Source organism: Eucalyptus grandis, chromosome 7 (genome assembly GCF_016545825.1).
Source record: "Eucalyptus grandis isolate ANBG69807.140 chromosome 7, ASM1654582v1, whole genome shotgun sequence".
Classification (NCBI taxonomy): Eukaryota; Viridiplantae; Streptophyta; class Magnoliopsida; order Myrtales; family Myrtaceae; genus Eucalyptus; species Eucalyptus grandis.
Window position 1 is genome coordinate 34,369,503 of NC_052618.1, and position 21,040 is coordinate 34,390,542.

General features: G+C 39.3%; 2 protein-coding genes and 1 non-coding gene across 4 annotated transcripts; 1 reads left to right on the forward strand and 2 right to left on the reverse strand.

The window, feature by feature from the left end:
• The first annotated feature begins 3,112 nt into the window (after positions 1-3,112).
• LOC104453329 lies at positions 3,113-4,830 on the forward strand. Of its 2 annotated transcripts, none has more exons than XM_010067853.3 (3): positions 3,113-3,233; positions 4,161-4,354; positions 4,460-4,830. In XM_010067853.3, the coding sequence occupies exons 2-3, from the start codon at positions 4,172-4,174 to the stop codon at positions 4,550-4,552; spliced, it is 276 nt and encodes a 91-aa protein (XP_010066155.2). In that variant the 5' UTR covers positions 3,113-3,233; positions 4,161-4,171; the 3' UTR covers positions 4,553-4,830. The 2 variants fall into 2 exon arrangements, with proteins under 2 accessions (XP_010066155.2, XP_010066156.2); XM_010067854.3 differs by lacking the exon at positions 3,113-3,233 and adding an exon at positions 3,256-3,394.
• A 3,470-nt stretch (positions 4,831-8,300) lies between these two features.
• Positions 8,301-8,453, reverse strand: LOC120296536. Its single transcript, XR_005553485.1, has one exon. It is a non-coding gene; the product is annotated as a small nucleolar RNA snoR137 (small nucleolar RNA).
• A 319-nt stretch (positions 8,454-8,772) lies between these two features.
• LOC104453328 (glycine-rich RNA-binding, abscisic acid-inducible protein-like) lies at positions 8,773-9,889 on the reverse strand. The gene is made up of 2 exons (XM_010067852.3): positions 9,684-9,889; positions 8,773-9,367 (listed from the first exon to the last, which is right to left on the reverse strand). Exons 1-2 carry the CDS (start codon positions 9,795-9,797, stop codon positions 8,978-8,980), a joined length of 504 nt encoding a protein of 167 aa, XP_010066154.2. The 5' UTR covers positions 9,798-9,889; the 3' UTR covers positions 8,773-8,977.
• Between the last annotated feature and the right edge of the window lie 11,151 nt (positions 9,890-21,040).

A 21,040-nucleotide genomic window follows, 5' to 3' on the forward strand; every position in this document is an offset into this window, starting at 1 on the left:
TATTAGTTTCAATAATCTTTAAATTTGGCATATCTACCTATTCACCTCCCCTCTATGTGATAACTCTAGCCTTAATAGTTAGTATCAGAGCTCTGTTACTCTTTATTGAAGTGTTATAGTACTTCTGAGCTGCCGATCTACTATGGCTAGTAGGACTTATGGAAGAACAAGGTGATACACGGCCTCCACACTTCAATGGAAAGGACCACAACATTTGGAGAATCAAGATGAAAGCATTCAACAAATCTAAAGATCCCTTGGAATGAGATGCAGTTCCGAGAGGAATAAGGCTTGAACCCTCATCATCCAAAAAGGAAGGAGACAACAAAAAGCCATAAATCAAAGCTTTGTCTGAAGTGAATATAACTAAACGAGAAGCATTAGATGCTAAAGCAATTTACTCATTATGATGTGCTTTATCTCGTATAAAATATAATCATATCTCTTCATGTAAATAGTGAAGGAAATTTGGGACAAGTTACACGCACATATGAAGGAACTGGCCAAGTCAAAGAGAGAAAAATAACTATTCTCCTCGAGCAATACGAACTCTTGAAAATGAAGCTAGATGGATCGGTGACTAACATGTTCAATAGATTCACTAACATTGTCAATGGCCTGGCACAACATATAGGATTACATTTCTTATCTTTTCCAAAATCACTTAATTGTTGAAGTTTACTAGTTTGTTTAATTTTGTCATTAAAGTATTTAACCACATAAGCCTTGATAACCCTTTTCTAAAAATAGGAATGTTTGACTTGACAAGACATACACACGACACATGTTAATATGTTTGTATAATATTAATTGTAAATAATAACAAACATGTCAAGCATGAATTGACCATTTTACTTGTTTATAACAAATTTAGACTTGTAGTATGCCAATTTAGTAAGTTCTTTTCCTAGCAAAAATAATAACAATAATAACAATAATAACAATAATAACAATAATAATAATAATAATAATAATAATAATAATAATAATAATAATAATAATAATAATAATAATAATAATAATAATAATAATTTCTTTGTAGGGAAAATTATAAATAAGGACCCGAAGTAAATATATTTTCTCAAATAAAGATCTAAAGTAAACTTTGTATCAAATAGGGACTCGAAGTGGACCTATTATTTCAAAGAATGATGTGTCAAATAAGGACCCGAAGTGATCAAGTTAATCTCTATTAAGAACCTTAGCTTGCCGGCAGACATTTTCCATCGATTAAGATAGGAGCAATTTTGTCAGAAATTTGTGATTGGAAAAAAATGGAAAATTCTAAATTAATTAAGTTTAGGTTATTCATTTAGATGTTTACGTTTTCTTCTTTCTTCTCCCTCGATGTTCCTCAACCAAATTGCTGCCCGGTCATCATCGTGACTCAATTCTCGTCGCGCCTTGCCTTGCTCGACCAGCGAAAAATTTGGGTCTCCACAAACAAACAAAGAAGCATATGTTTTCTTCTTGTTTTTTAATTCGTGCATCAACCGGCAAAGAATTTAGGTCTTCGACTTTACGAATGATGGGTACAAGGAATGGGGAGAACTTCAGTCCTTGACTTTGCAGAGGATGGGTACAAGGAACAGGGAGACCATAAAAAACCTAAGTTTTTTTTTTCTGTTTTAGGATTTGTTAATTATCCTTATATTTTTTTTGGACAAAATTGCCCAAACTCCAGTCATCAGAAATGTCTATTTGACTGACAAGCAAGCTCAGGTTCTTATTTGGAATTGATTCAACCATTTTAGGTCCTTATTTGAGATAATGGGTCAACTTTAGGTCTTTATCTGACACAAAGTTAATTTCGGATTCTTATTTGAGAAAGTTGATCAACTTTGGATCCTTATTTGGAATTTCCCCTTCTTTGTATTAACATGACATGTTTAGTTACACTTAGAAAGGCTTACACAATTTAAACATAGATAAACCTTTTTTATTTATAATAATTTATATCATAAACATTTTATAGTGCGTATAATCTATTTAATTAAGTTTTATTTTGGGATTTTAGTGTTGTGACATAATTCTCAAACATTTTTTGCTGGGATCGTATCTAAATTTGACATGTGTGCAATTAAAAGAGAGAATAAAATAACAACGAAGGGATTAAATTGAACAAATAAACATGCAGGGACAAAATTAAATAGGACTAATTATTGTAACAGAATAAGCACGACCACTTTTCAAAAGATGTAAGGACAACATTGTAAAAACAAATTATTTAGGATTGAATTAAAAAATGAGCAAAGGTTAGTCAAAGAAACTTTTCCCATGATAAATTTATTCAAATTAATATTTGTCTAAAAAAAACCCAAGATTGATATCTCTAACAAACTTTTCCCGTATGTATTTATGTCTCGTGAAAAATCTCCAATCAGTACCTCAACCCAAAAAATTCCAAACTAATTACCCTTATGCAAATATGCCCTCTCATGACAGGATCAAGATTTGGATCACGAAAATCAACTATAAATGTTTCCGTGAAGTGAAAATTAATTTGACATGTTTTTAAAAAAAAATTCAAATGAAAACTTGAAGTGCCTTCATTTTTTCAAATAAAAGTCTAAAGTGAACCTTATTTCAAACAATGACTTGAAATATTATCATTTTCTCAAATAAGGACTCTAAAATGGATCTTATTTCAAATAAATGCCCAAAATAAATCTAACGATAATAACTTTGCCCACGGCTGACGAAGGCTTACAGGCCCCTATCGACCCTTACCATTGGTCAGCAAGGGTGGCCAAGACCTTTCCAGCCCTTGATTAGGCCCGGTAAGGGTCGTGGAGCCCTCACTAGCAACCGATAGCTAAAAAAGGTAAAGAATAAAATAATAATTTAAAATTAGAACTGTAATTAGAAGAAACATCCTTTGTCAAAACATTTAACCCGTCGATGAGCAATAAGGTCATATCTTTATTTGTAACAACCATAGTAACTTTAAATATTTATTTGAAACAATTATGGCTACTTCACCTCTTATTTGAAACAATATTCATTTCGGACGTTATTTGAAAAAATAAGCACATTTTCCGTCTTTATTTGGAATTTTCCCTATTTTTAATTAATATTAACCTTAAATAAAATTCGAGAAATAGGGAGTTATGGGCGGCGGGGATGTCATGAAATTCGACCACGGCCGTCCTCGTTTCGCTCCGAAGATCACCCAGCTCAATGAGCTCCTCGTTCTCTCTGCTCAGCGTCCCCTTCAGTTTTGCCATTTCCAGGTGAAAGCACGCCTCGTGACCGAGAATTTATTGCCGTCGTCGTCTTTACTGTTTTCGTGTTCTCCAATTCTTCTTCTGATTTGGCGTGCCTGTGATCGATGCCTCTGGTGTATCGCTTTCTGGGTGTTGAGAAACAATTGAATGGTTGACGTCGATCATCGGTAGAGTTTCAATTTCACTGCTTGTTTTCTTGTGGGGTTCTCGGAAAGAGAAATCTTGGACGAGACCCAAGTTTTCTGGGCGCCCCAAATCCCAGGATTTGACCTTGATTTTGTGTACCTTAAGGGTTTGAAATTCGTTTTCCGCTACTGGGTTCTCGGTTGAGAGTGATGGGTAAGTATCCGCTCTGCGGAAGAATTAGTGAGGGAGTCGATTTACTCTGTGGAAGAACAGGCCATCTTTACATCCCTAGATGCAAGGGTCAAGGCGCCTCCTTGATAATTTGTTTGCCATCCAGAACTTGTTCTTTCGCTGACCCGTCGTTTCGATTGATTGTTGAAATAATCAGGAATCCCATGTTTGTTGCCTGTTGCTGCTCAAGGTGTTTATCTGTTCATGTTCTTTATCTCTTCTGTGTTCGACTTCAGAATCTGTTATGTTTTGTCATGTTCCCTTTTTGATCAATCAGTCATTGATTTGGAAGTCCAATCCCGTGCATCAGACAGATAGTGCATCCCAAAAGATGAAGGCAAACTGAACTTTTGTAGCTTTATATGTTTGTGGTTGGGCACTTACTTCACTAGGCATTTTATTCATGTGAAATGATCCATTATTTTGTTGCAGTAAATCGTTATGATTCAGAGAATGCTTTTTTCCGTCTTTTGGTTATCATGCTGGGGGTGGCGCACTAAAATCTGTATTTGTTCCATTGAATGGCCAGTGAAATAACTTTCACTTTCTATCTTGTGAATTCACTTGCTATCTCAGGAATTAGTAAGATGGAAAAACAGAACGATGCCGCTGCTGCCGCCGCCGCCCCTACTGTGCCGCCTCTAACTTCATGTCGGAAGAAGAAGAAGGATGACGGCACCTTTTTGGAGGATATAAAGGATCACATTGATGAATTCATCAACGCATCTGTGGATGAGCACAAGAGCTGTTTCACAAAGACCATTCACAAGGTATCATCTTCCTTGGCCACACTCTAGCTTCACACTAACCCTCTTGATGCATAATGTAGTCTCCTCCCCCTTCCTCCAACTTATTTCCATGTTTTCCACATACAGATGTTTGGAATGTCAAAGGTTGTTGCGGAGAGGAATGCCGCCGCCCAAGAAGTTGAAAGTTCGCTGCCTCTTAAGACGATAGTATCAGACTAGAATATACTCCTGACTATTGGCATAGATTTCCCTTGTTGATGCTTTGCTTTTTTGAAGAACGGCATTTCGCGATCATCGCTTGATATGTGACAGGTTCTTAGCTGTTCCCATCATGCTGGGAGTTAAAGTCTGGTTAGTTCAGATTCAGTAGGCTTTATGTGATTGGTGGTGGGTTATGGTCTAACCAGACTAACCTGCACGACATCATGTTAATAAATTATTACATGACGAGAAAACTCGTACAAGTTGAAATTATCATGAAGAAGGATTCAGTACTATCTTCCTCTTGAAGATGCTTGACAAGTTTAGGATGAAGTAGTCTGAAAAGATTGCAGTGATCTTCGTTACTTCTCACCCCTAATACCATTTTGCCTATTCCATTTCTATGAACTGCAAGTTTGTGTTTGAGTGTACTAATGATACACGCCAGCTAACATCAAATAACATTGTGATTTTCTTTGCAAAATCATCAATTTTACCAAAGAATATTTCTGTCACGATTCAAATCCTCGTCCCACCATAAAACCGCCCCTCAAAAGTCCTTGACCATATTACTTTACTCATGGTCTTTGGCGCCATTGTTGGCCCGTGTCACCTGGCTCACCTCCGGTAATGGCATGACACCGATGGCCTCGCTCAGCTCCCTCGATCACCATACTCTTCCACTGTCACAAAATCTGCTGAAGCCCTTGCCACTCTCTCTCTCTCTCACAACAACAATCGTAATCTCCAGGAGCATTAGTATCGAGGACGACATCAATCTAGGCATGTTCTGCGCTCTGCAAGTCTTAAAATTGATCAATCGAAAGTTGGAGATAGGATGACAACTTGATCCATACACACATAGATAGAGAGAGGAGGGGGAGGAGACAATGAAGGCATTGGCACTGGCGCTAGAGGTGGCGACGGTGGTGCCGGGGGAGTGGATACCGACGAGGGTGGGTAATAAGTTTCGTGAGCGATCTGGGGAAGGAGGTTTTTCTTGACATATTTGCTGAGTAAGGGGTAAGGTAGTCTTGTCACTCGTGCATTTTTGTCATGAATAGGGGTATTTGCTTCACTGAAAATTTCGTGGTGAACGAAAAACATTTTCATGAAAAATGACTAGTTTTCATTTATTCAATGCTTTTACGAAAAGTAGCTTCCCTACCAAAAAGAGAAACGTCGATTTTCCCTAATCTTAGCTTTCAATCCATGAAAAATGTTTTCCATAGATCAGCTCTTTCATCCAAACAACGAAAGGTCAGGCAATAATTTCTCGGAAACAGTTTTCTTCTAAACAAACAGATCATAAGATGCAAATTGATTTTCTGAAATAGATGACAGTGAAGTAGAATAGATGACAAACAAACCAAAACCTCTTATTAAGAACTGAAAGTCTGTTGTGCTTACTCTAAAACAAACTCTTTGGCGGAACGGGTAAGATGCAATTGGTTCTCAGCAAGTTTTCACATGTTTTGCCAAATCCGGAAGGGGAAGAAAAAGGTCCGATGGGGAGGGGGACGAAATGAACACAACCTTTCAGACGTCCAAAGGAAAAGGCCGGACATTTTGCACCTGGGGACGATACAGGCACGCGACCCTTTCGGAGAAAAAGCTCGACCTTTTCACCGGTGAATCACGCTCCTTCAAAAGAACATGCGTCATCACACATGGGCCATGTCCAACAACGCACGAATCAAGGTCGTTTTCAATTTGTAGTATTGTTCGCAAAATTAGGACATAAAGAGTTTCGTGCATTTTGCTCCGCAAATGGAAAGTCAATTCTTTGTCGTGATTAATTGGGTTTTAACTATTATTATCCATCAGCATAGCAAAGCCGCGTCGGACGGCAAATGGCAATTTAATTGCGAGGATAGACGAAACCGTGGCATACGTCATTTTGTATCACGGGTGGAAGGTTGGGCATTTTTATTGGACGTTCGAACATCGTGTTAACTTTGTCCAAGGGACAAACGGATTGGCCTTTTTTAAAATTTTAACACTTCAAAGGTTAGTATTATGGCGTGTCATGAGTGCGCAAAAAGTTGGGCTTCCTTTTAAGGAATTGGCCTCAGTCACATATTGAGGCGAAAATAGACCATGAACGAGTTAAGGATGCTCTATGATCCATGGCCAGGCCACCTTCAATCCGTAAAATCCAGGACGTGAACCAAATCTCATCCTAGTCGGTGGGCCCCGAAGCCTGCTATCCAATCAAGGCTACAAAAGTTAAACACGCAAAGTTGCGTTTGACAGTCAGGATGATTTATGTTATCCTATGTTTAATGCTTGCTCAGGATAAAATAAAATCGAATATAAAGAAAAAATAGAATAAATAATATTATTTCATTAAAGAAGTGGGATAAAGGTGAATAGAATTTCTAGAAAAGTTATTTTTATCGAATAACAATTTTATTAAATTAACAAAATTAAAATTATTTTTCAGTATAAATAATATGTGAATTCTAATTTAAGAAATTAAAATAAAAATAAAATTTTATTTTTTAATTTAATCTTATTTTAATTTATTTATTCAACTTTAATTCTATTTTATAATAAACATTCAATCTATAAAATTATATATTTATATTTATTTTATTTATTTTAGGCATTTTTGTATTTTAAATATGTTGGTAAAATTTACTATTTGATAAAATTTTATTAAATAATAATAAAAAGGGAAAAAAGAAATAATAAAGAAAAAAATTTTAAAAATAAAAATAAAATAAAAATAAATTAAGAAATATTGCGAGAGATTTTCACCATCCATTATGAACTTTCCGTTTATATTTAAAAAAATATAATATAATGTGAATATATTTTCTTATCCTATCTTTATTTTATCCTGATCAAAAAATATATTATATTGATGTGAATTTTTTTTTTTTTATCTTATCTTATTTTATCTTTGATCGGAAATTAGATTCGATCAAACGTAGCCAAAAGCATTATAGTCGGATCTACAAAATGAAATGGGACCGTATGAACGCAAGGAAGCAGAGCAGGTTGCGGCTAAAATCAACGGAGCAGTTGCGGAACCGGGCCCCTTCCATTTGAAGTTCTAGGGCGACAGATTCGAACACGCAAATAATGGAGACTTTAATTTGCCACCCCACGGCCCGAGAGAAAATGGGCAGGTAAAAAGTAGCATCAATCCTCAACCTTTTTCTACGGAAAGATTTCAACCAAATCAAATCTGCGAACAGCAAATAATTCACAAACTTCGAATAGATTTATAGAATTGAGATCCGGCTGAATTAATCCGCGAGATTTTTAAGAATCTTCTCAACTCAATCATCCATTAAGACTCCAATCGAAGCATATCCTTCCGAATCGTTGCTCAATCAGAGTAAAAGTGTCAACCGAAAGGACAGAAAGGTCTGACCCAAAAGAAAAAGGGACAGAAAGGAAGCGGAGAGAGTGTGAAAGCGTAAACAATGGGACAGCGGCACATCGCTGTCGTGGACCAAGAAGTTAACCTTATCCCATTTTCCCAGAGCATATGCTGGAAGCATATGCCCTTTCGAACCATTAGAATCCCTCTTTCCCCCCACGTCCCTAATTATTAATGTATCAACGTTATCATGGCGACACCGGCCAACTAAAGTAGGAATCGGTGGGGTCCATATCATGCAATACAACAAAAGAATTGATTTCGTACAACTGAGAAATTCGTCCCCATTTTCTTTTCCTCAGCGAGGAAAGAGAAACCATCAAGGAAGGAATTTCTACAAAAAGCTCTTTTGAATTCACAAGCAAAGAATAATGATGTATCAGCAGACAGGTAGCGCCGGTGCGACGCGAAATAGAAGCGCCGGCGCTGTTAAACACTGATTGGAAATCGTTCAATCTATGCTTCGGAAACTTGAAACATCCCTCATCTTTGAATTTTAGAGGGAGTTCACCATTAGGAAGCAACAACGCTTAAAAAATCAGCACACACAAAAGTTCTATGCGGATTTAATGCTGCATCAGAAATGACTGAAGAATTGTCACATCCAACCAGAAAGAAGCTGCGACCCACCGAACAAAAGGGTCGCAGCTGCAAATTTAGATGGTTGGTTGGTGTTGAGAATTTCTATACGCTTTCGTTGACACGTCTCTCAACAACTGAAGTTTCACAGAGAAACGCAACGCCTATCAAAAGCGACTCCACATTCAAGCATGCATCTGAACTAAGACAAGATAGCAAAAAAAAGATAGATCATGGGGGAAAGAGGGGAAAGAGGGGAAAGCGATTGGTGTTGAGAACGAAGGTCTGTAATTCATTTACTTACTTTGCGCAAATGACAGGTAATTTGAGTAACCATCGATCAAAAAAGCAGAGAACCCGAACACGATACCATAACACATCAACCATAACATGACCATGACACCAGAAGAGCCACCACGGCGGCCCCTCACGCAAACGTCAACAACGAAAACAGCACCGTCGAGACGAACTTAAAACCTCCAGTTACCCTCGGAGGCACCGCCGCCCCTGGAGTACCTGGCGCCCCCGCCGTAACCGCCATCGCCGTAGCCGCGGTCACGGCCGCCGCCGTACCCACCGCCGCCGCCGTAACCACCGCCGCCGTAGCCACCACCGCCGCGGCTGTACCCGCCGCCTCCCTCACGGCGGCCGCCTCCGTACCCGCCGCCACCGCCGCCGCTCCTGAAGCCGCCGCCTCCTCCGCCGCCGCCGGAGCGGGACTGGGCCTCGTTGACGGTGATGTTCCTGCCGTCGAGGTTCTGGCCGTTCATGCCGTCGATCGCGTCCCGCATCGCCTTCTCGCTGCCGAACGTGACGAATCCGAAGCCGCGGGACCTCCCGGTCTCCCGATCGTTGATGACCTGGACAACAACAAAAAAAACCAAACGGCGAACGCATCAGATCCGGAACAAACCCCGCCGGAGGAGAACCAAAAAGGAGTTGTGCATGTATCGATCGATCTCTTCCGTCTCTGGCGAAGAGGATGAAGATGGACGTACCGATTCGAGTAATAAGTAACAAGAATCGATTTTTTTCGCAAACAGATGAGAGTAACATAGGTAGTATCAAGTAACACAAACAGATCAGGTCAGATCAGATCGGATCGGAACGCGGATTCGATTCGGATCGGATCGCGGTCAGATCTGGATCTCCCTGCGGCGCGGGACGCAAACGGACCTTCGATTCGAGGATCTCGCCGAACTGGCTGAAGGCCCGCTCGAGGGACTGGTCGTCGGTGGCCCACGCGAGGCCGCCGACGAAGCACCTATACTCAACCTCTGCGGAAGCCATTAACAGAGCTTTGGAAAGAGGAAGAAGAAGAAGAAGACGCGAGGCGGTTTCTAGGGTTTACGCGTCTCCGGAGAAGAGAGCAATGAGACAGCTGGGGAGGCGGAGGCGGGGTATTTATAGGGGCGGGCAGGGCTAGGGTTGAGGAGGCCGAAAAGGGGGTGCGCATTGCGCATGGTGTGGTTAGCGTTCTAACCATGGTTAGTTTTGTGCTGCAGGGGGGGTGTTTGGATGTAGATGCATGGATGAGTTGGAACTTAGGATTTTTCTTGCCATAAAAGGCGGCATGGCTTAAAGAGGGCTATTGAAACTTGGAGAGCTGTCACCCCAATCCTAAGCCAAGGATTTCATACAGCTCATTCTGATCTAACTTTCCACTTATAGTCTGACATCCCTAATTTAAATGAATTGATTTCTGCCATGCTTAAATATCTCGACCCCAATTGGAAAGTAAATTCATAGAATTTTATTATGACTTTTGATGAGTAAAATAAGTAAGTCAATTAATCGTGGAATTCATCATTGTGGGTAGAAAAATAAATTAGTTATGAAAGGATTAGCGTGAGATTATGGTTGTTTTGAAATGAGAAAACAATGGGAAGGAGTAGATTGGATGCTAAAAGTCAAACCACAACAATGAATTGTCCAAAAAAATTAATTTGTTATTGAAATTCCATGGCCAAATTTTCCAAAAAATTTAATTTGTTATTGAAACTCCATGGCCAAATTTTATAGACTTTATCGCCCAACTACTCATTTTTATAACTAATAGGCAAATTTAGAGAAAGTATATTCGATTAAATTCGTTCATTTAATAATACATTGACATTTCATAGAATTATAACTTGGTGATGATCTATCGTCTCCTTGATCAATAAACTGAGTGAGCTACTGAGAAGTTCGTCATTGATGTCATGTGAGTAAAGTAGATTCCTATTATTAGTACAACTAGCATATGCATCCACCTCCACATTTTGGAAAAAAAAAGTAATGACGACATCTTAAACACATAGAAAGGGAAGAAAATCCATAATAATTTGGTACACTTTATGCGAGATGAATATGTGATATCCACAAATTATATAACAAGGGAGATTAAAATTAAAATCGAGCAAAGTATCATACCATATCTCTACAAATTTACCACGAAAGAATGTATCGGTATAGTTTGCATTTTATTTATTACATTTGAGATCAAGATATCGCATTGTATTTACTATCAAAAAATTACTAAGTTTTCATCCGAGATCTTTTTGAATTGCTATATTTTTCAATAACAAATGCATTAGCTTTCTTAATATTTCGAACTAGATACCGGAGTGATGATTTCAAATTTAGATCATTTTCCGAGTGATTAACATGGCAGTTACAAATCAATTTCAGAATCTCCTCGATTACAAATTCCAATTCAAATTTGCTCCGCATCTAACTATATCAAATTCAATTACGAGTTCGTCCCCAAATTACTTCGAAAGAACAGAGCGACCGACCGAGGGAAATGCGCGCACGAAAGAGAGCCTTGTCAACCGAGTTGACCGGAGTCCCTCCGGGCGAGGGCGAGGCCGAGGCTGAGGCTTTGTCCCTGAACCCGGATAAGGAGCTGAGCGAGCGGGGGCGAGTCAACGGCCGGGTTGACCCGGCTTCCACGAGAAGGCACGACCACCCTCCGCTAACCATGGTTAGTTAAAAAAAGGAGGAAAATCGGAACCAGGGTGGGGCCCCCCGCGGGGGAGGTCACGTGATGCTGCCGTGGCGGTGCTGGATAGACGCGCCGGGCCCCGCGGGGGGATGGGGAGAGAGAGACGGCCGAAGATTTTTTCCATTGGGCCCCACTGGGGAAAATATCCGACCAGTGAAATGACGGATATGCCCCTCTCGTCGCGACGCCGTTTTGCCGGGTGGGTTGCCGATTCCGGAGGTCACTTTTGGCAGAACCGGAGAAAAGCGAAAAGGGACGTAAAAGCGTTGTGGAGAGGAGACATCGTGATGTGCGCCCCGTGGGTTTATGGTAATTTCCTTTCTGAGGGCAGAATGTGTGGTGGGGACCACCGGACCGGGGGCGGATCCCGACCCTCCTGTAGCCGTCGGATTAAAAGAACAAAAAAAAAAAAGGAGTAAATTTCGGCTGTCGATCTCGATGTTCTTTAAGGTTTGTTAGGTTACGACATTTTGCATAGGGGTTACGACATTTTGCGTAGGCGTTACAGAAAGATTCGAGGAGTTACAGTCCGAGGATCGATCCATGACGGATCGTGGAGCCCGCCTTCTAATTGATTTGAATTTTTTTTTCAAATGATAATTTATATTATGTAAAATAATGAGTCAATAGAAAAATTATTTTATCATGAGTAATAATTTATATATAAATATCTTTGTGATAATGATAATATCATTTGTTCATTCATTTTCATAAGAGATACAAATCGTAATTTTAAGAAATATGTTTTTTAAATTATTTATTTGCAACGAAACATATATAAATAATTTTTCCTTGCATCTCAATAACTGTAGTTTGAATGATCAACCTCCCCATTCTTGGCGTTGAGATTTTTTGACGCATTGTGTGGTTATCTAAGTGATGAATAGGATAGTCGAATGGATGGATTAGATGGTGCTTGTGTGGTGTTGGGTCATTTATTGACTTTACGTATATTGATTCATTTATATGTAATGTAAAATTAATGACCCGTGCCCAAACTTTATTATTAAAATACATTAATATTCTACGAAAATCCATATCCACCTACTTAACCCACTTTTAAACTCTTCATGGATAAAAACTTCACATGAAATTAAACAATAAAAAATTAAGGAAATAAAATAAAAAAAACATAAAAAAATCTATAAATTGAAATACTTATAAAGAACTTTAATGGGTTTTGTACCCATTTTGTGACTCAAATTAAATGAGCTCAATTTCCTAAGGTGACTCGTTTTATTCTAAATGGGTTATAAATGGGTTGAGAAAAAAATAAAGCTAAAGAAGATAGGACAAAATGGATTACTAAAATTGATCCATATTTTAATTCATTTTTTATAGGGACAATTTCAAATAAGGGTCCGAAATAGAGTTGTTTTCTTTAAAAATGTCCAAAGTGAATACTGTTTCAAATAAAGACCTAAAATAACTAGGTTAGTGTCAAATAAGAGTCTAAACTTATTTTTCAGCCAAATCTTGTTTGATGACTTTTTCTAGTGCATAGGTTGTGGGCAATTTTGTCCAAAAAAATCCACCTAGGTAAGAATGCTTTAAAATCCTTGAACAAACAAAAATCCCAAATTGAAATCTCATTGGTTCTTTGTGAAATCGTTGAGTCTTCAAGTCAATCCCCAATAGCAAGTCGATCCTCCCCTTGAAAGTTTGTTGTCTCGAGCTCCATTATCAGCTGGATGAGGAGGAATGTCAATTCAATCTCCTGAGTTTAGATGGGACTTGGGTTCTTCAATTCCAGCACAAGACCTTCATCCACACCAAATACCTCCTCGCCCCATTGTCATGAGCTCCGTCCTCATTAGCAAGTGCATCCATTTCATCTAGCATCGAAGATAGGAATAAAATATGGTACAGTCGAGAATCAATGGATTGAGAATTCAAGTTTTGAAGACTCAACGATTTCACGAAGAACTAACGAGAGTTCAATATGGGATTATTGTTTGTTCGAAGATTTAAAAGCATTTTTTACCAAGCTGGAATTTTTTGGACAAAATTGCGACACCCTACTTGTTACCATTAGGTGAAGATTTGGCCGTAAATCAAGTTCAGGCCCTTAGTTGATACTGACCTAGCTACTTTAGGTCGTTATTTAAGACAATGTCCATTTTGGGCCTTTTTTTTTTTTTTTTAGAAAATGGCTCTACTTTGAATCTTTATTTAAATTTTTTCCATTTTCATAGCACGTGCCCGCTCAAATAAGTTACGTTTCAATGTAGGGACGAGAATGTCCATGAATACCTTTCCAAAAGACTAATATAAAACATAAAAATGAAAAAAAAAAAAAAAAAAAAAAATACGCAGCTCGAGTGAAAACAAGGTTTGCCAAACCTTATCAGCCAAACCCTTTCTTTTGAAAAAAATATCTAATAAAAAAATCATTCTCTCTTTCTTTCTCTCTACTGCTGACTGCAATAGAAAAGTTCCCCCCCGGGCGCCCGGCGGAAGGACCTACAGGGGCCCGAGCAGGCCAGTGCTCCACTCCTTCCTTCTACCCCTCCGCCTGCTTTCACACTCCACCGTCCTCCGCCGTCCTCTGCCGTCCTCCGCCTCCTCCTCCGCCTTCACATCCCTTGCCTCCGCTGCCACTGCCAGCTCCTTCTTCCAAAGATGCGCCTCCCCAGCGGAGCACCTTCAACCTCCATTCTCCTGCACAGCTGTCTTTCTATCTACTTCGCTCATGACTGCTCGACTTCTATTGGAGATATGATTGAAACTTCCGATCCTCGCGATGATTCTGATTATGGTTTGATTGATTTAGTCCATTGCTGATTAGTTTAGTAAATAGGAAAACAATAATTCATGTATATTATTTTTTGTTTATTCTTTCATTCATACGTTATAAGTACTAATGTACTATCTACCCACGCATGGTTGTGTTGGTTGAGACTTACCTGAGACCATCCAAGGTTAGAGATTCGAACTTCGGAGTGATTTAAGTGGAGGGCCCCGGCGGTGGGTTGTTGGGTTAGTCTTTCCCAAAGTATAATCATTGGCCCAAAGGTGTCGGAAGTTACGTTTGGGAACCACTTTGGGAAAAGTCTTTGGGAAAATGCAAAAACCTTTTGAGTTAAAGGTGTTTTCCAAAATATAACTGTGTTTGGTAAATTGTACTTTGAAAACCTCTTTGTGAAGTACTTTAAATAAAATGGTGTTTGAGGAATTACATTTACAAAAATTTTAAAAAAATTGGTCGGCAAGGACAGCGGCTGCCAGCGACCCCGGATCTGGGGCGGCGAGGTCGCATGACGCCGCCTTGACCTCAGGCGACCCCGAATCTGGGGCGGCGAGGTCGTGAGAGGACCTTGCCGCCTTGGATGGGTCGCGCGACCTTGCCACCCTTGGATCCGGGCGGCGAGGTTGCGCGACCAGATCCGGTCACGACCAAACTCCGCAACTAGATGGGTCGCGCGACCCGGCGAGCTCCATGCGGAGGTCGCGATGCGGCAGGCGACGGTCGCCGGCAACTGCGTGCATTTGGCAACTAGATCTGCGACTCACGGAGGTCGCCCGACTCTCTGGCGACGATCGTTTAGGTCGCAACATCCCTCTACGCCTAGAGAAGATGAACAATGCTCATACAATGGCACGCACCCGGAAAAACAAAAAATTCGTGAGGATAATTTCGAAAAAAAAATATGAATAGTGCGGGGTGTGGGCATGCCAAAAAAGCCTAAAGTCCAAGGCAATTTTTCACCTACCTTGGGCTTTCAGCTTCACAAGGCTGGCATTTAGAGAATGAAGATTCAAAATTTTTTGTCAAACGGGTTGGCATTTGCCCAAGGACCTTTAGGCCTCTAAAGGGCTTTGGGAAGTGGTTCCCAAACGCTTCCAGAGTGCTGAAGAGCATTGTGACCCCGAATAACGTAAGCCGAAATGGGGCTTAGGCGGATCCTCGATCATTAAAAAAAAAAAAACCAACATACTTTTATAAAATATAGAATACAAGAAAACAATTTTTCAATTTCCTATCTCTTTTTCTATCAACTTCGTTGAGCCGGTCGATCTCCGTCTTTTAGCGCAGCAGCGGCTAGTTCATCAGATCAAGCAACCGGAAGCCAGTGCCACGGAGGACCATCATGTACTCGCCAAAGGTGCATCCTGGGGTGCAACTTGCCCAAGAGGCGCCGATCCCTAAGCGCAAGTGTCAGTGACGTGCCAGTGTCAGTGACGTGCCAAATCCATCTTGTCCTGGAGCAGCAATTTTTTCAAGCGAGTGAAGGCCGAGTAAAATGAAGACAAAATATGGGTTGAAGTTGGTAACAAAACATGGGTTGAAGTTGGTAAACTAAATGGGTTAGATATGGGTCTCGTGTCCACGTAGACCGGTATAAAACTAGGCTAAGATATTTTAAACCCATTTCCACCGATTTATAAAATTTTGAGTGGCTCATTTTCAACTTGGTCCATTGAAAGGGAGTTAAGAAATGGGTTTTTAGTTAGAAATTTGCGGAAGATTAAAGATCATGATAATCAAGATCGAATGCGAAAATATATAATGATGAAATTCAATGAGAATTCGGATTCACAAAGCTTTGAAAGATCAATGAATATGTGTTTTTAACCAATTGCCCCCTTAACATTGATGATGTGTTTTTTAATTATCAGATTGTCAAATAGATCTATTTATATCATTATTCAAACTCATTTAGATAACGTCTTCCATTAAGACAATTATCTTTAAATTTGGGGGAAATGAACATTATAAGTGTCAAAACTTTTGTACGACACTTACTTGAGTTTCAAAATTTTTTTCATTCACTTGAGTTTCATGTCAAACTAAAATCATTCACTCAGTGTCACTTCTAGTCAACTGTCCTACGTGGAATTTTTTTTAATTTTTTAATTTTTTTTTTTTTGCTTTTCTACGTTAGGGTCAACAAGGGTCACCAGCAACCCTCATCGGCTGCAAAAACCCTTGCTTGCAATAGGTGAGGTCACGATGCCCTTGCTAGCTCTAGATGGTGTTGTCCACGACTAGCGAGGCTATTATGCCTTCACCCAGGGGCCTTTGCGGTGAGGGTGAGGCAACCCTTGCCCAAATTTGACCACAATGGAAATGGGCGAGGGCATTCGTGACCTTGTTGGCCCTAGGCGAGGTGGCATTGCTTGTGGCCGCCTAGAGTTGGCGAGGCGGACGACGAGGGTCCTTGCAGCCTCGCCAAGTTGGTGAAGCCCTAACGGCCTCACCTAGGGCCTTCGCGGTCGAAGGCAAGCATCCCTCAGGCAAGGGTTGTCAAAAAAATAAAAATAAAAATATGAAATTCAAAAAAATAATGAAAATAATAAGATATTAAAATAATATGGTCCACATCATGCCGGCAAAGCCATGTCGGATGACTAGCCTTTATGTTGGATTTGTTGGCAAGACACTTAAGTAAACGATTTTTCAAATTTGTAGTACTCAAGTGGGCGAAATAAAAGCTTTGACACTCAAGTGAGCGTTGTACGAAATTTTTGGCACTCCTAGTATCCGTCTCCTAAAATTGGGTGATTATCATGGTTATCATGCAACTTGATGTGGGCAATTGTGAGATCATATTAATAATATTATAATATTGTTAAGTCTGGTGACGGGAAATGAATGGAATAGAAAGAAAAAGAGAAGGAAAAGAAGTGAGTACATTCGAAGGGAGAAAATTGTAAATTTCTCTTACTTGTTTGGGAGTGCATGGACGAGAAAAGGAATGAAAAGGAAAGTTGGCTTGATTGGTGGTCCATGGTATCAGCTGCCTCGTTTGTGTACAGAAACAAAATGACTAATGAGGGACAAAATTGCAAAAACAGAAAAAAGTAAAACACCAAAATTTATTTTCCCTCCATTTCCTCCCATTGTTGGATGGAAAAAATGAATTGTGAAATAAGAAGGATTCCTTCTTTTTCCTTCCACTTCCGTTTTCATTTTTCTGTCAAACTCCTCCAAATAAAGGACTGAAAAGAAAAAGGAGTATCCAAAGAAAATCAGTTCTCGTTCACCTCCTTCCAGCACCTTCAATCCATACACACCACGAAAGAAAGTAAAAGTTTCAAAACCACCCTTAGATTTTGCATCCGTATCCTCACTTTTCCAAAATTTACAATATAGGTCCTTAAACAAAAACCTAAAAGCTTACAAGTATATCTCTCCTTGTAGCCGAATCCAAAACCAGTCGCTATATTCGCGCCCCCCACACGCCACCCCCAAAAATACCGACAGATGCGCTGCCCACTTTCCCAGAGAGAGAGAGAGAGAGAGAGAGAGAGATAGGTTGACAAGAATGATGAGGTAATTTAGAAAATTAAAATACACTATGGTGGGTAAATAAATAAAGGATCATGGGTAGGAGATGCAATTTAAAATTCAGCAAAAAAATCAAGATTTAATATGCTAATATTCAAAAATGACGGTGCAAATTGATATGTATATATAATAACGAATACGGCGGGCTATATTTTCTCTAAAGAAATGCCCCCTTGGATGGATTTATTTCGAGCTTATATACATCTGCGGAGGTTTTTAACCGTAATAATAATTGATAAATGGGATTACCAAAAGAGAGTATGCAATTCTTAGGTCAAAGAAAAATTAGAGTTTCCAATTAATTAGTGCGATGGTTCCTTGCGTGATGGAGCGGCGGGAATCTGTTCCAACTATTTCCATAATCATATAGGATAGGCATCCTCTAATTTTTTTGGGATTAATTTACATTATCCCTAGTGAATTGACACGTGGGCGGACGATAAAGTGTTCGAATTCAAACTCATGTGCTTTATTATCAAAACAATTTTGAAATGTTGTGTTAAAAGCGTCATAGATGTAAATAGTTGTACTTTTCCAAGATATTATGTTGTTATGAATGTCCAATTCTAATATATCGTGCTGTCTTTGGACTTTTGGCAAGAAGTTGATTATAGTCCTATTGAAAATGCTATAAATTGACCAATGTACTTGAATAAAAAATAGAATACAATTTTTTTTTTCAATTTCCTATTTCTTTTTTCTGTCAACTTCATTGAGCCGGTGGATCTCCGTCTTGCAGCGCAGCAGCGGCTAGTTCATCAGATTAAGCAACCGGAAGCCAGTGCAACGGAGGACCTACGTGTACTTGCCAAAGGTGCATCCCGGCTCATTCCGGTGCAAGTGTCAGTGACGTGCCAAATCCATTTTGTCCTGGAGCAGCAATTTTTTCAAGCGAGTGAAGGCCGAGTAAAATGAAGACAAAATATGGGTTGAAGTTGGTAAACTAATAAATGGGTTAGATATGGGTCTTGTGTCCACGTAGACCGGTATAAAACTAGGCTAAGATATTTTAAACCCATTCCACTGATTTATAAAATTTTGAGTGGCTCATTTTCAACCTGGCCCATTGAAAGTGAGTTAAGAAATGGGTTTTTAGTTAGAAATTTGCGGAAGATTGAAGACCATGATAATCAAGATCAAATGTGAAAACGTATAATGATGAAATTTGATTGGAATTCGGATTTGCAAAGCCTCGAAAGATTGATGAATGCGTATTTTTAACCAATTGCCCCCTCAATATTGACGATGTGTTTTTCAATTATTAGATTGTTCAAATAGACTTATTTATGTCCTTATTCAAACTCCTTCAGATAACATCTTCCATTAAGACAATTATCTTTAAATTGGGGGAGATGAACATTACGAGTGTTAAAACTTTCATACGACGATTACTTAAATTTAAAAAAAAAAAAAAAAAAATCACTCACTTGAGTTCCATGTCAAAGTAAAATTACTCCAAACGTCCTACGTTGAATTTTTTTGAATTTTTTTTTTGTTTTATTTTGCTTTTTTACTTTAGGGTTGACAAGGATTACCAGCGACCCTCATTGGCCACGAAACTCTCACTTGTGATGGGTGAGGTCAAGATGCCCTTACCAGCTCTAGATGGTGTTGTCCACAGCTGGCGAGGTTGTGATGCCTTCACCCAGGGCCTTTGTGGTGAGGATGAGGCAACCCTTGCCTAGATTGGCCACGGTGGAAATGGGCAAGGGCATTGTGACCTCGCCGGCTCTAGGTGAGGTGACATCACCTGTGGCCACCGAGAGCTGGCGAGGCAACTAACAAGGGTCCTCATGGTCGAAGGCAAGGCAACCCTTGAGCAAGGGTTTCGCAAAAAAAAGTAAAAAAATAAAATAAAACATTAAAAATAAAACATTAAAATATTATTGTCCATGTCACGTCGGCAAAGCCATATCAAATGACTGACCTTTATGTTGGATTTTTCAGCGAGACAAATTGGAATTGGCACTTAAGTGAACGATTTTTCAAACTTGTGAGTTGTGACACTCAAGTAAGCGAAGAAAAGTTTTAACACTCAAGTGGGCATCGTATGAAATTTTTGGCACTCCTAATAGTCTTCTGTAAAAATTGGGTGATTATCATAGTTATCATGCAACTTGATGTGGGCAATGATGTGGGCAATATTAAATCAAACGTGGGCTCATACTAATAATATTATAGTATTGTTAAGTCTTATTGACACTTCTAGTGGGAAATGAATGGAATGGAAAGAAAAAGAGAAAGGAAAAGAAGGGAGTACGTTAGAAGGGAGAAAATTGTAAATTTCTCTTACTTGTTTTGGGGTGCATGGATGAGAAAAGGCATGAAAAGGAAAGTTGGTTTGATTGATGGTCCATGGTATCAGCTGCCTCGTTTGTGTACAGAAACAAAATGACTAATGAGGGACAAAATTGCAAAAACGGAAAAAAGTAAAACACCCAAATTTATTTTCCCTCCATTTCCTCCCATTGTTGGATGGAAAAATGAAATGTGAGATAAAAAGGATTCCTTCTTTTTCCTTCCACTTCCCTTTTTAATTTTTCTGTAAAACTCCTTCCAAAGAAAATCAGTTCTCGTTCACCTCCTTCCAGCCCCTTCAATCCATACACACCACGAAAGAAAGAAAAAGTTTCAAAACCACCCTTAGATTTTGCATCCGTATCCTCACTTTTCCAAAATTTACAATATAGGTCCTTAAACAAAAACCTAAAAGCTTACAAGTGTATCTCTCCTCCACCACCGACTAACCCCGGATCTCTTGTAGCTGAATCCAAAACTAGTCGCTATATTCGCGCCCCCCACACGCCACCCCAGAAAGAGAGAGAGAGAGAGAGATAGGGTTGACAAGAGTGATGAGGTAATTTACAAAATTAAATCACCATATGGTGGGTAAACAAATAAAGGATCATGGGTAGGAGATGCAATTTAAAATTCAGCAACAAAATTCAAGATGTAATATGCTAATATTCAAAAGTGACGATGCAAATTGATATGTATATATAATAACGAATACGGCGGTTTATATTTTCTCTAAAGAGATGCCCCTTGGATGGATTTATTTGGAGTTTCCAATTAATTAGTACGATGGTTCCTTGCGTGATGGAGCGACGGGAATCTGTTCCAACTATTTCCATAATCATATAGGATAGGCATCCTCTAATTTTTTTGGGATTAATTTACATTATCCCTAATGAATTGATAGGTGGGTGGACGATAAAGTGTTCGAATTCAAACATCTGTGCTTTATTACCAAAA

What these genes read in the sequence shown, in the direction of transcription:
- LOC104453329 (XM_010067853.3), top strand. Translation starts at nt 4,172, where the DNA reads ATGGAAAAACAGAACGATGCCGCTGCTGCCGCCGCCGCCCCTACTGTG. An exon ending in TCACAAAGACCATTCACAAG is followed by an intron (nt 4,355 to 4,459) that starts GTATCATCTTCC and finishes TTCCACATACAG; the next exon opens with ATGTTTGGAATGTCAAAGGT.
- LOC104453328 (XM_010067852.3), bottom strand. Translation starts at nt 9,797, where the DNA reads ATGGCTTCCGCAGAGGTTGAGTATAGGTGCTTCGTCGGCGGCCTCGCG. An exon ending in GCGAGATCCTCGAATCGAAG is followed by an intron (nt 9,368 to 9,683) that starts GTCCGTTTGCGT and finishes GTTGTTGTCCAG; the next exon opens with GTCATCAACGATCGGGAGAC.